Raw genomic sequence first — 12,488 nt, 5'->3', positions numbered from 1 at the left:
GTGAAAAATAAATGGAGGGAAACAATTATGAGTGGAAAGATTCGGGTAAAATGAATGCCTGCTTTGACCATGAACCATTCCTAACAGCTATAGCATGGCTTAAAGATATTCTATCCCAACAACTGACAATCAAACAAAATTAAATCTTTTCGCCTGCTTCAGTTTGTCAGACAGCTTCTGTTTAAGGGATTTCTTGATTCAGCAGGTGCGGCGCTGAAACTGATCTGAGCTTTCCAAAATATATTGTTATTTAAAGATATTCAGAATTTAACCAGGTTAGGCACTTTGTCACATGGGCGGGTAGATGGATAGCGTTTTTCCTTCAATAAATGAAACCATCATTGGGTTATCTTTGTCTGATATTAAAAGTCTGTCTGTTGATCTGAACCTTTTGAATGTGACAAATATGCAACAAAATAAGAAATGAAAAAAGGGGCAGTCTTATGTTATTTATCTTTCTTAAAGCCTGACTGTTTCATCAGTAACTGAGTCCAAAACTGATTTAAATATGTCATCAAGAACTAATGCTAGAATGTTATTATTTCACTTTCTCATTGGTTTCAGTATTAGAGTAGTTAGACCCTGATGTATCTTCCTGGAATGGTGAAGCTATTTTCTGGAAAACTGACTCAACATATCTCCAGTAATAGAAAATTTGTATATTTTAAATTATTGATTATTATCGAGTATAATTATTCTGATCTCATTGAAAGTAATATTTGTGATATTTTTTGATTTTTATAAAGATTTTTATCAAGCTGATGCTGAGCATCCTTTTATTGTTGGCTTTGGACCATGTCATTATAATGCCATCTGTTCATTCATAACTGTAAATTTAGCAGCAAGAACCCTTTCCTGTTTTTTACATTAATGAAGCTCTATTGCTGGCTGCATCGACCAGAAAGCTGTGAAAACAACTTGAATTGTGTAAGAAACTGCAGTTTTTATTTAAAATCCCCTGCCGTGTATTTACTTATTTATGAAAACATTATTACTGTCTTATTTCATTATATTCCCTGACTGTTAATGTTATTGCTGTGAGTCCCTGGCTTGTTTTTTAAACGTTTTTGTGTTCTTGTAACTTGTTTTCCTTCAATTATTTTAAAAAAAGTTTGCAAATGATGTTGCGCCACACGCACACATTACGACACCGACTCTGGATTAGACAAGAAGAAACAACAGGACATGTTTTAGTGCATTGTCAGAAATATGATGCTGTAAAAAAGACAATGATCCAAAAGCTTTTATTATATATTTATAATAACTCACTGCTCGAGCAGTGAGAGTTATCAGGCCATATTTTGTTTTTAAGGCAGACTCGTTTGTTTTCGAGGATTTGATTTTTTATCTTTATTTTTTATTTTTTGACATTTCGGTCCACACTCCACGCCAGTTGGTGGCGGTGGAGATGGTTTTGCTGCAATGCTAATATATGCCAATAAATAATATGAAGAAGAAGAAGACCTTTACGACAATTAATTTCTTTCTACGGTAAAACATGGCGCCGCGCAGCTAAGCTTGGTGAGGTAATGAAGCACCGAGACGAACACTGAGAGCTTTTCTTCTGCTTTTTCATTCTCAAAGTTTCAAAATATTTCCTCGGCGAGGCAGCAGCTCCCCGTGGAGCTAAGGCACAGCGAGGGGGGGGACGTTCACACCACGATGGCCACGCAGGGAGGCATCGTGTTCCAGGAGAAGGTCAGCAGACTGCTCCGCGGACAGAACGGGAAACCAGTGCTCAAACCCAACAGGGCTCTGGTTCTGAAAGACGCCGTAGCGAACCGAAAACCCAAGAAAGGGGGTAAGAACAGAAAGACATGAATACATCAGCGCTGAGGGCTGACGACAGAAGCCCCACCACACACCGAGTACAGGCAGCGTAGTTCAGTGATGTGCTGGTGGTAGCAGCAGGGTGGAGCTTGGGGCTGTGCGCTACTCAAATTGAACTAAATGCTGCAAAAGTGATCGGATAGTGCTTTACGGCATTGCTGTCTTAGAAGAATAGAAGAGCAATATTAATTGACAGATGTCTTTAGATGATTTAAATGTCAGTTTGATGTTTCAGATCAATCACAAATAGACATTTTATTCATTTATTAAACGTTTTTCTCAAAGAACTACAACAGAGTTACGTTTCTGTGTTTATACACAAGTATCTGGATTTACTTTACACTTGTAGTTGCCTGTAGAAGTCCTTTATGTCCCACAGCCAGTTAACTAGATTTATTATGAATAACTCGAGTTGGATTAATGCGACTGTCTTTCTCCACAGAGGCCTCTTGTATCACTGAAATGTCAGTCCTGATGGCCTGTTGGAAGCAGAACAACTTTGTGGACACTCTGTGCTCTAATGAGATTAACAGCTTTTATAAGTGTGTGGAAAAGGCTCAGGTACGTCCATGCTCTGCACCTTCACACAAGCACAAATCCAGCTAATGCAGAATTCAGTGAAACATGCCCATGCATTAACTGTGACTCTAGCAGCGCAGAAACACTGAGAATGGGGATGGAGAAGAGTGTTACTGTTATTTTAGAGTAACACAAAGGGAAAATAAATTATGTATCCTCGTGTGATTTTGATGTACAACTTACCCAAGTGGCAGAAAACAAAACATTTTTCCTAATTTCTACATTGTAGATACAAACTGAAGGCATCAAATATATGAAGCAAGATACACAGGATTATGTAGCAAAGAAAAATAAATGGATAGAAATATGTTTCATATTTTAGATTCCTCAAAGCAGCCACACTTTGCTTTGTTGACAGGGCTGCAAACCCTCGGCCTTCTCTCAGTGAGCTTCATGATGTCGTCACCTGACATGGTCACCTCACAGGTGAGCCTGTCAGGGTTCATTTGTGGAATTTCTTGCCTTCTTAATGGAGTTGGGACCATCAGTTGTGTTGTGCAGGTTGGTAAATAGTTGACAGCCCTATTTGAGAGATCCAATCAGCTAATAAAGAGAAACAACAGCCCATCATGACTTTAAGAACTGAAGGTCAGTCAGTCCTAAAAATGGCTGAAACTCTGAATGTGTGCAGTGCAGTCACAATACCCATCAAACACTACAACACAACAGGCTCACACGAGGACCGTCCCAGGAAAGGAAGACCCAGAGTCCCTCTGCTGCTGAGGATACATTCATCCGAGTCAGCAGCCTCAGACATCACAAGTTAACAGCTCCTCAGGTTAGAGCTCCACACAGAGCTCCAGTAGCGACACATCTCTGCATGTTCAGAGGAGACTGTGTGGATCAGGCCTTTATGGTCAAATAGCTGCAGAGAAACCGGGACTAAGGAAAAGCAACAAGCAGAAGAGATTTGTTTGGGCCAAGAAACACAAGCAATCGACATTAGACCAGTGGACACCTGTGCTTTGGTCTGACTGTGGTCTGCATGCATGGTTCCCACCGTGAGCATGGAGGAGGAGGTGTGATGGTGGGGGGGATTTATTCAGAATTCTGCACCAGCATGGCTCACAGCATCCTGCAGAGACATCCCATCCAGTTTGCATTTAGTTGGACCTTCATATATTTTCCAACAGCACAATGACCCCAAACACACCTCCAGGCTGTGTGAGGGCTATTCGTCCAACAAGGAGAGTGCTGCACCAGATGGCCTGGCCTCCACAGTCAGCTGACCTAAGCCCAGTGGAGAAGGTTTGGGATGAAGGCAAACAGGCCGACAAGAGCTCAGCATCTCTGGGAACTCCTTCAAGACTGTTGGAAAACCATTTCAGGTGACGACCTCATGAAGCCCATGGAGAGAACGAAGAGTGTGCAAAGCATTAATCGAAGCAAAGAGGGGGAGGTGTAAGAATCTACAGTATAAAAAAAATGTTGAATTATTTCACGTTTTTGTTTACTACATAATTCCAGATGTGTCCATTCATACTTTTGATGCCTTCAGTGAGAATCTACAATGTAAACAGTTATGAAAATAAAGAAAAAACATTAAACCTTTGACTGGTAGTTTACATCAGTTTTCTGTGTTTCGACATTGAGCTGAGAGTTCGGTAGAAGAAGGTACAGTTACATTTCAGTGACCCGGCCAGCTCAGAAGCACACACCTGTGCTTCTTCCTCATTATTCTTTCTAAACTCTGACTTTGAAGGCAAAATGTTGGGCTGAAAGTGGGCAGCAGTGTCCTGGTTGTAGTTTAGAAACATTACTCTCATAAACACATCTGTCATAAATCTTCTTCCTTCGTAGGCTGATGCGAAGAATAAAGCTGCACAGAGCAACATCCAGGGAGGACGTCTGCCACCAAAACAAGCCACGGCGCTTCTGAAGAGATATCCCAACCTGTGCAAAGAGATCTGATGCACAAACACTTTAATGCTCTTCTTGTACAGATTTGGACTGGGACGCTCTCGGAGATGAATTTGGATTATGTCGAGCTGCCAGCTGCCAAATGAATAATGAAATAAAACAATTGAGTGGAATATTGAAAAGGGTGATTGTTGCTTTTACCCTTTACTGTAAGGTTCTTTCATACCTCTGTTAGTTTATGTGCACTTGTGTTCTTGTCTTATTTTAAAACAAGTTTTAAAATATAAAGGAACTGTTTCATGTCCTGAATTGAAACTGATGTCGGTTTTTTCTTAATCTAATTTGCAAAGTGGTTTTATTCAGTGCAAAGATGGTAAGTGGATGTGATGGGATTATTCTTCTTGGGTTGCATGGCTCTGCTGCTATCGCTGAGCACTGAACCCATCGTTCCTGTGGAAGCTGATATTGGTGCTCAGCAATGTCAAAATTGAATCAGCCAGAAAGACGTGCATTAAGTACAGTAAACGAGGTTATTGTGTTTGATGCAGATATCTGTGATTGGATTTGAACACTTAAAAAAAACAAACATTCACAAGTAACTTTCTGAACCTGTCTGTGGCTGAACCTGTACTTTAACAACAGTGTAAACCTGATGAAGCTAATCACGTGACTCCTGCTGCTTCAACCTTACAGGCTCTGTTAGCTGCGTTCTACCATTTGTGGACAAGTTACTACCAGTTGACACATTCCTCCTCCTCCTCGTAAAGCTCGGTTGTGTTGGTTGGGTGTGCGTATCTCTCTGCCGTTGCTCTGCACCACAGTCTGAATTGATATTTTACCAAACACTTGCGTGTGTGAGTATTTATATGAAGGCTGCACTTCATGCACTCTTCATATCAGAGTGTTGCTTTGGAATCAGTTTTGTAACACTGGCTTTGTGTTCAAAGATTTGAACTATAGCAATATATTGTAAATCATTACAAAATATTATTATTGTGATAATATTTGTATATTTCAGCATCTGCTGATCTATTGGAATTTTACAACAATCTCTGGGGCCGGACGTCAGCCGTGGAGGGTCCAGGTTCCCAGCTTAGCCATGATGCTTTCTCTCAGCTCAGCTGCTTTCACACTGAAACACCTTCAATGCACCGGTTGGGGCTTGGTGCCCAGTCTCAGGTGGAGATTATGATTTCTCCCCCCTGACATCCTCACGTCCCACTGTGTAGTATTTGTGTTGTACACTGAGATACTATTACCTTATTTATTAAGTTACTGTAGTTGGTGGCCTGTGGGCATAAATTCCTTAATTTAATGTTATCTTATTTACTGGATAAGTTATTGTAAATTATTCGTCATGACAAACACAATCAGAACTAAAATTGAATAATAAAGCTTTACAGTTATGCTATATTAAGCTTAAGTAATCAGGACTATATTTCTAAGCAATCTTCCACTTTGGGGTGGAGCAGCTGTGCAGCAGGTGGTGTGCCCCCTGCAAAGGTCCCCAGTCTGTCACAGTAATAACACAGAGACATGCATTCATGCTTGTATTCAAACCCACAACTAATTTCGAATCATCAGTTACCCAACAAGGAGCGCTGGGATGAAGGCAGAGTACCCAGATGGAAACCCACTCAGACACAGGAAGAACACAGCTTCCACACTGAGCAGCTCCACACAGCAAGAACGTCCAAGGTTCAAATCCACTATTAGCCAGCAGTCCACCACTGCACGGCTGCGTGGCTCTGATAGTACATTAGATTTAAAATCCTGTCACTGCTTTTCCTTCACTGACAGCAGCATTTTGAGCTAGATGGATTTTTAAAAAGTGGTTAATACGACGCTTTGTTTCTCTTGACATTCAGCTAACGATGTTGAAAGTGTGCGTTTGTTTCATGTTTTGTCTAAAGCACAGGAAGGACTTGGGCTGTTTGCACCAGCCGCTGTGAGAACATGTTGCATCCCTGTTTATCTGCACATCGTTGTACAAACCATTTCCCCACCCTGCTTATCACTTCCTCCCAAATATCCACACTCAACAGGAACTTTCTTACAGTCCACAGTAATTACTATTTCATACACACCTTAGGGCTTCTTACACATTCAGTTACACCACATATATTATTTATTTATCTAATTATCTAAAAAATAACTGAATTATAGATTAAATATAAACACAAACCCCAAGTACAGCCATTTGTAGTATATTCCCTGTTGTGTCCAACACTTAATGGGAGGGTTATAGTATTAACAAACACGGGAGCTACGTGTTGCTACGTCAACGTTACTCTTAGCTGCTGTTCACTGGTGTTGCACGAATGTTGCTCAGAATAAGTTTGTGACAAACGTTCCAAGTATCTATGCAGTGATGCTTTTGGAAAAAACAAACAAACACAGGAACCTCGAGGTGGTTTTCTGGTTCAGCCCACGTCGATGGCTGTTAGCACTGAGAAGGTTCGCTTCTCGGAGTCTTTTTAGGGTGTTTCTGTGGGATCTCTGAACATGTTGCTTCTTATCTTTGTCACCTATCTCTACGTATCGTTTTAATTACACAATCTGTTCCAAACCCCTAAACTGTTGCTGATATACCGATTCTTAGGACCTCCACGCCTGTAGTTGCCTTCATCATCAGTTAGAGCTCCTGCACATGCTTCTGTGGTGCACTGCTTTGGCCGTTCTCCCTTTAGTTCCCCTGTGGGCTCATTTTGGCCCCAACACTACATCTTTATCAATCCTGATATTTCTGGTGATCCAGTTTATTATTGCAACCATTAGGCCTGTCTCTACTGGCTGCTATGAATATGTGGTACGTGTGTGTTGTGTATGTGTACAGGAGCTGGTAATGCTAGCATTAACAGACAAGTACTGCTAGCTTGGAAGTTGTAGTTGGTTTAAAGAAAAATAAATACACTCCACTTTTGCACAAATCTCCTGTGGGAGGGGAGCTGGAGTGGGCAAATTGTTTACTTGGAGGTATTTCTTTTGACCTTTTTATTGTCAGATGCACGACACAGGAACACGCGGTGTTAGAGGCGTCTGAAGCCTCCGCCCAAAGACGGAGATGATTAAGATCAGGGTCGTAATCATCCTTGTTTTGTTTTGTTTGTTTTGTATTTGTTTTTTCTGGCAAACTTTCACAATCAGTGCCAAGTAAAACGCAGCTTATCGGGCTCTGCTTATCTGTCTGATCCAGTCCTGTTCAGAAGTTGTAGCAAGCAGAATAATGGTCTGAGGGCGGGAGGGGAGATGTTGAGGATAAAGCAAACACACAGGCTGGGTCTCCAACCGCTGCATCTGTAGCAAAGCATACTCAAATGATACACAACACCTAGGAAGCGACAAGGGGGCAGTAAGGGGAATCCCCAACCTTAATAACAATCTCCCAGAGGGACCAGCAAGCCCCAGACTCAGGCCGAGTACCACATTGAGCCAGCAATGATCCAGGGAGGCAGTCAACAGGTCACCTATCACCGGGTAGAGTGTAGGAAACGTGGGTGAAGACCTGCCTGCTCCTGTCCTGCTTGTCTGTGTAATTTTAAAATAAAACGGCCTGATGTGTAAAAAGTGAGTGACTGGTTCAGCCTGATCACAGACCTGCTGTTGATGACTTAGCTGGAGCCGTTTCATAAGTAGTGGCTTCAGTCTTCAGTGCTGCGCAGCTCCTTGCTTTGTTTATGCTGACACTTGTTTGTCAAAAGGATATTAAGCTGCTTTTTCCGGTGCCCAGACTTTGCTTGGACTCGCTGACACGGAGAGGTGAGCTGTCTTTGATTTAGAGTGAACATGCGGACTGAAATCTGTGGAAGCCCAAGAATAATAATAATAATGATGGATTGCATTTATATAGCTGTACAAGTCCACTATTATTCACTCTCACGTTCACACACTGGTGGAGGCAGCTACAGTTGTAGCCACAACTGCCCTGGGGCAGGCTGACAGAGGCGAGGCTGCCATATCGTGCCATCGGCCCCTCTGACCAACACCAGTAGGCGGGAGGTGAAGAGTCTTGCCCAAGGACACAACGACCAAGACTGTCCGAGCCGGGGCTCGAACCGGCAACCTTCCGATTACTAGGCGAACTCCCAACTCTTGAGCCACGATCGCCCAAGAAGAAGCAAGAAGAGACTCAAACTGTCACAAGTTTTTGGCCTTTTGGAAATTGTGAATAAATGTGTTGTTCTTTAACTGCTGTCCTGCATTTGACTCCTGCCTGTACATAGACCTTCACAAAAGGAACCGTTTCTTCCATATTCCCCAGTATACTGCAGGGTTCTCCACGACACACCTACTGTATAAATTTAGGAAACACTATTTACAAAACAAGTTTAATAGTAGCGATGTACCACTCGGTACTTGTTGACCTACTGATTATTTTTTTTAATTCAGTCATTTATATAGTGCTGAATCACCACAACATTCATCTCAGTTGTTTATATTGTAACATAAAGATGCTACAATTACAGGGAAAACCTGACCAATTATTGGACCCCATATGAGCAAGTGCTTTGAAAATAGTGGGAAGGAAAAACTCCCTTTAAACAGGAAGAAACATCCAGCAGAACCAGGGTCGGGGAGGGGCGGCCACCTTGGGGTGAGGGAAGAAGACAGGACAAATAAATGCTGTAGAGCCAGAGACTAAACACGTATGTGTTCATGTGTTCATGGATGCATCATGAGAAGCCCTCAACAGACCTATTGCAACGTGACCAAGGGAGGTCTGAGGGTCATCTGATCCCATCCTAACTATGTGTTTCCCAAAAAGGAACGTTTTAAGCCTGAACTTAAAAGTAGAGAGGGTGTCTGTCTCCTGAATCCAAACTGGGAGCTGGTCCCTGTGAGGAAGTGTAACGCAAATGGTAAGGAAGGTGACAGGTAGACAGCATCAGCAGATATTATCTGGCCTAAAGGAAGAATGTACTTTAAAAACAGAGTAGGTCTCAGCACGGAGCCCTGAGGAACTCCACATAGTAACTCTGTAGATTCAGACATAATCTGGTTTGCAGACAGACTGAAAACTGAGCCAAAAACCACTCAAGGACAGAGCCAGACAACCCAACCAGATCTCTCAGTGTGTTTATCGGGATAGTAGGATTAACTGTTTATCCAAGTGCGCTATAAGGTGGACAGTAACGGCCTTCTCAGAAAGTTTTGACATAAAGGGAGTTTGAAAGTAGGTCTATCATGTTGATGTAGTGTTGAATCCAGGCTGGGGTTTACAATGGCACGTTTAAAAAAGCTGGGAAACGATTAGGAAACATGAAACATTAAAAAAGTTTAAACCCAAGGACCAATAGTATCAAAGGCATTGATAAAAAGCTTAGTGGGGAGAATATCCGAGGGACCTGAAGACGGCTTCAGGAGTTGATCTACTCAACAAAAAATCAAAGAAGTTTGTTACTGTCGCCTTTAGAGTGCAGATTTAAAGGTACCACACCTGGGGACACGATAGATCTGAATTTTGGGATTTCTCTTGTTTTTTGATATGAGTCTAGAAAAATATTCTGATCATTTTTCACCATTTCATTTAAAGAGAACACGAGATCTCTGAGATAGAGAGTTCAGTTTTCTTCCATAGTCGTTCAGCTTTGCAGCATATTCTCCTCAAACTTAAAATAGACTGATTTATCCAAGGGCATGCCTTTTCCTGTGAGATACAACCTGATTTAATCAGGTTTTTTTATTTCATGAGAAAGTAGAGAACTGTCAGTCATGACAGAGAACCTCTCAGCAGTAGTCTCAGTTCTTATGATCTATGAGTGTTTGTTTAGAACTAGAATTGAGCTAAAAAGACAGTTATCATCACTCAAATGTACATCCTCGACAAACACATCGCTAATATCGAGGCCCAAAGAAAAGACAAGGTCCAATATTATGGCCAGTGTTGGGGAGTAACGGAATACATGTACCGCCGTTACGTATTTAAAATACAAAATATGAGTAACTGTATTCCGTTACAGTTACCGTTTAAAAAGGTGGTATTTAGAATACAGTTACTTTGTTGAAATAAATGGATTACACGGCGGTACTTCCCTGTTTCATATTGTGGCGGGTCAGGACTGTTTGGGTTTTGTTTGACAGCTACGTTCTGTTGTTCCAGGCGGCAACGTTACGGTTGCCATGGTTACAGGGTGACGCTCTCTCTCTGTGTTTCCTGGGTGAGAAAGCGCCTGTTGTTGTTGTTGTGCTAAGCTAACAGGCAGAATGCTACAGGTATAGCTCTAAAGAATGTAGCATCATGGGCAGTGTAGTCCGTGCTGCAGGGAGAATGGACTGCCATACCCGTTATGTGTCTGTGAGCGAGGGAGGGAGAAAAAGGAAAAGTACGAGCTGTCATCGAGCAGAAACGGGAGCTGGAAGCATGTAAATATAATAATAACCACTGCAGCCAAGAAGAGAGCCTGACGAGCCCAGCTGTAAGTAAGCTATTAAGACTCGACTGTACACCGTGTTCGTGTTTTCCTCTGAAACAATAAGTTCTGTTGGAGCAGCCTTTCAACGCCTCTCTCTGTCTCTGCTAGCAAAGTTGACCCAGACAACAAAGTAAAGCTAGTTTTCGGCTACCAGCCGACACAGAACCCACCGTATTAGCCAGAGGTCCCTTTACTACGGTTCAGAGCCGCGGACCTTCAGTAACAGTAATAAATCACAGCAATAGTACATTCATGTAGTTGTAAACAGCATGATAATATATTAAGTAATCCAAAGTATTCAGAATACGTTACTCTCATTGAGTAACGTAACGGAATACGTTACAGAATACATTTTGGGGCATGTAATCTGTAATCTGTAATGGAATACATTTTAAAAGTAACCTTCCCAACACTGATTATGGCCTTTTATATGTGTTGGTCCAGAAACATGTCGGGCAAAGTTAAAGGATCAGATAAAAGCTCAGCTGCTGAGTTTGAGGAGGCTTCGTTTAAACTTCCAGAGAATCCTTCCTCTCTCTCTCTCTGAGTCTACATGTGTTGTTCTTCTTAAAACCACGTCAGTGAACAATTCAATTCACAACAACAGCCTCCGGTGCTGGTTTCACTGTACTGACACGCCCTGTCATATAATCTTTGTCAAATGATAAATATTTCCCCTTAAGAAGTGTTAATTATTTACGAAAGTTCTGATGTCACATATTGAGGGTGTGATTCCGTGTATCGGGAGGCACGACCATAGACAAACGCTTCATACGATTTTAAGGTGAATGAGTCAGAGAGAGAGAGAGGGTGGGCAGAGATATGCCCTTTCCTCTCCAACAGCGCGTCATTTTTAGCTCTGGAGCGCCTTGGACGTCGGTACCTCGGTTAAAAGCGGACACTATCCTGTGTGTTTAAGCGTGTTTCTTATGGAGGATTGTCAGAGGCCGTGAAGACTTGGTGAATGCGTGGAAGTGTAGAGAATATGGTTTCCTCGGCACGATGGAGCAGAGGAAAGCTGTGTCCGGATTTGTCCCGTGGTGTCTGTTGCTGGCGCTGGCTGTGTCTGCAGAGGTGAGCGCGCTGCTGCCAAACACGCGCAGCCTATATAAAGCCGTCTTTGTCACGGAACACATTATGTCAAGTGAACCGGGACGCTGTCTGTGGCATATTGAGTTTAAACTGTTTATATGCGCGCATCGCTTTCCGTCACACTTCCTACACATTAAGAACAAATCAAATCAAAGGCAGAGATAAATACCGTATTTATTTTAATAGCTTGTTGGCAAATTTCCAGATGTATGTTGCACTATTACTGGAACTCACTGCCTCCATTTTCGCCTGATATTTCTATAGTGCATCAACTCTTAGAATTAGTAATGACATATCAATTTATTTATTTATTTATTTGAATGTTCATGAAACTGCAAGACCTGTTAAATAATACCAAATGTATTCTGGAAGTGCATAAAAATTAAAAAGTATTGGGAAGACCTTAAAATGACCATGGATAATATTCTGGGTTATGCACTTCCAAACACCTGCCAAATGATGTATCTAGGAAACATAAAAGAACAGATACAAAGGGAGGACTTATATCTAGTTAAAATAATTCTAGCCGCAACCAAAAAAGCAATCACAAAGAAGTGGTTACACCCAGACCCTCCCACTCAGCGAGATTGGATTAGTATTGTAGAGGGTATCTCAGAGATGGAAAAAATGACATTCAGTATTAGACTGATGGGATGTAAATACGATAGACAATGGAGGAAGTGGAAAGCATTCCGAAGTGACACCAAAAACACA

At 41.9% G+C, this 12,488-nt stretch overlaps 2 protein-coding genes across 3 annotated transcripts in view; both read left to right on the top strand.

Moving 5' to 3' along the window:
• The first annotated feature begins 1,472 nt into the window (after positions 1–1,472).
• chchd1 (coiled-coil-helix-coiled-coil-helix domain containing 1) lies at positions 1,473–5,256 on the top strand. Its single transcript, XM_085182838.1, has 3 exons — positions 1,473–1,801; positions 2,273–2,391; positions 4,210–5,256. Exons 1-3 carry the CDS (start codon positions 1,663–1,665, stop codon positions 4,318–4,320), a joined length of 369 nt encoding a protein of 122 aa, XP_085038964.1. The 5' UTR covers positions 1,473–1,662; the 3' UTR covers positions 4,321–5,256.
• A 4,914-nt stretch (positions 5,257–10,170) lies between these two features.
• The window catches only part of LOC146504812 (neurotrypsin), a 28,241-nt gene continuing 25,923 nt past the window's right edge, over positions 10,171–12,488 (top strand). The window contains exon 1 of one of the 2 annotated variants that reach the window (XM_085182836.1): positions 10,171–11,756. In XM_085182836.1, the coding sequence (XP_085038962.1) occupies positions 11,685–11,756 (72 nt within the window). In that variant the 5' untranslated portion in view covers positions 10,171–11,684. The remainder of the gene's footprint in view (positions 11,757–12,488) is intronic. The other variant, XM_085182835.1, reaches the window with a different exon arrangement.

This window comes from Neolamprologus multifasciatus, chromosome 13, assembly GCF_963576455.1.
Source record: "Neolamprologus multifasciatus chromosome 13, fNeoMul1.2, whole genome shotgun sequence".
NCBI classification, from domain to species: Eukaryota; Metazoa; Chordata; class Actinopteri; order Cichliformes; family Cichlidae; genus Neolamprologus; species Neolamprologus multifasciatus.
The sequence above is the reverse complement of the archived record's forward strand: the minus strand, read 5'-3'. Positions and strand labels throughout refer to the sequence as shown.

Excerpts from the sequence above, each read along its gene's own strand:
- chchd1 (XM_085182838.1), top strand. The coding sequence starts at position 1,663 with ATGGCCACGCAGGGAGGCATCGTGTTCCAGGAGAAGGTCAGCAGACTG. Across the intron at positions 1,802-2,272 it reads CCGAAAACCCAAGAAAGGGG|AGGCCTCTTGTATCACTGAA; the intron begins GTAAGAACAGAA and ends CTTTCTCCACAG. Across the intron at positions 2,392-4,209 it reads AGTGTGTGGAAAAGGCTCAG|GCTGATGCGAAGAATAAAGC; the intron begins GTACGTCCATGC and ends CTTCCTTCGTAG.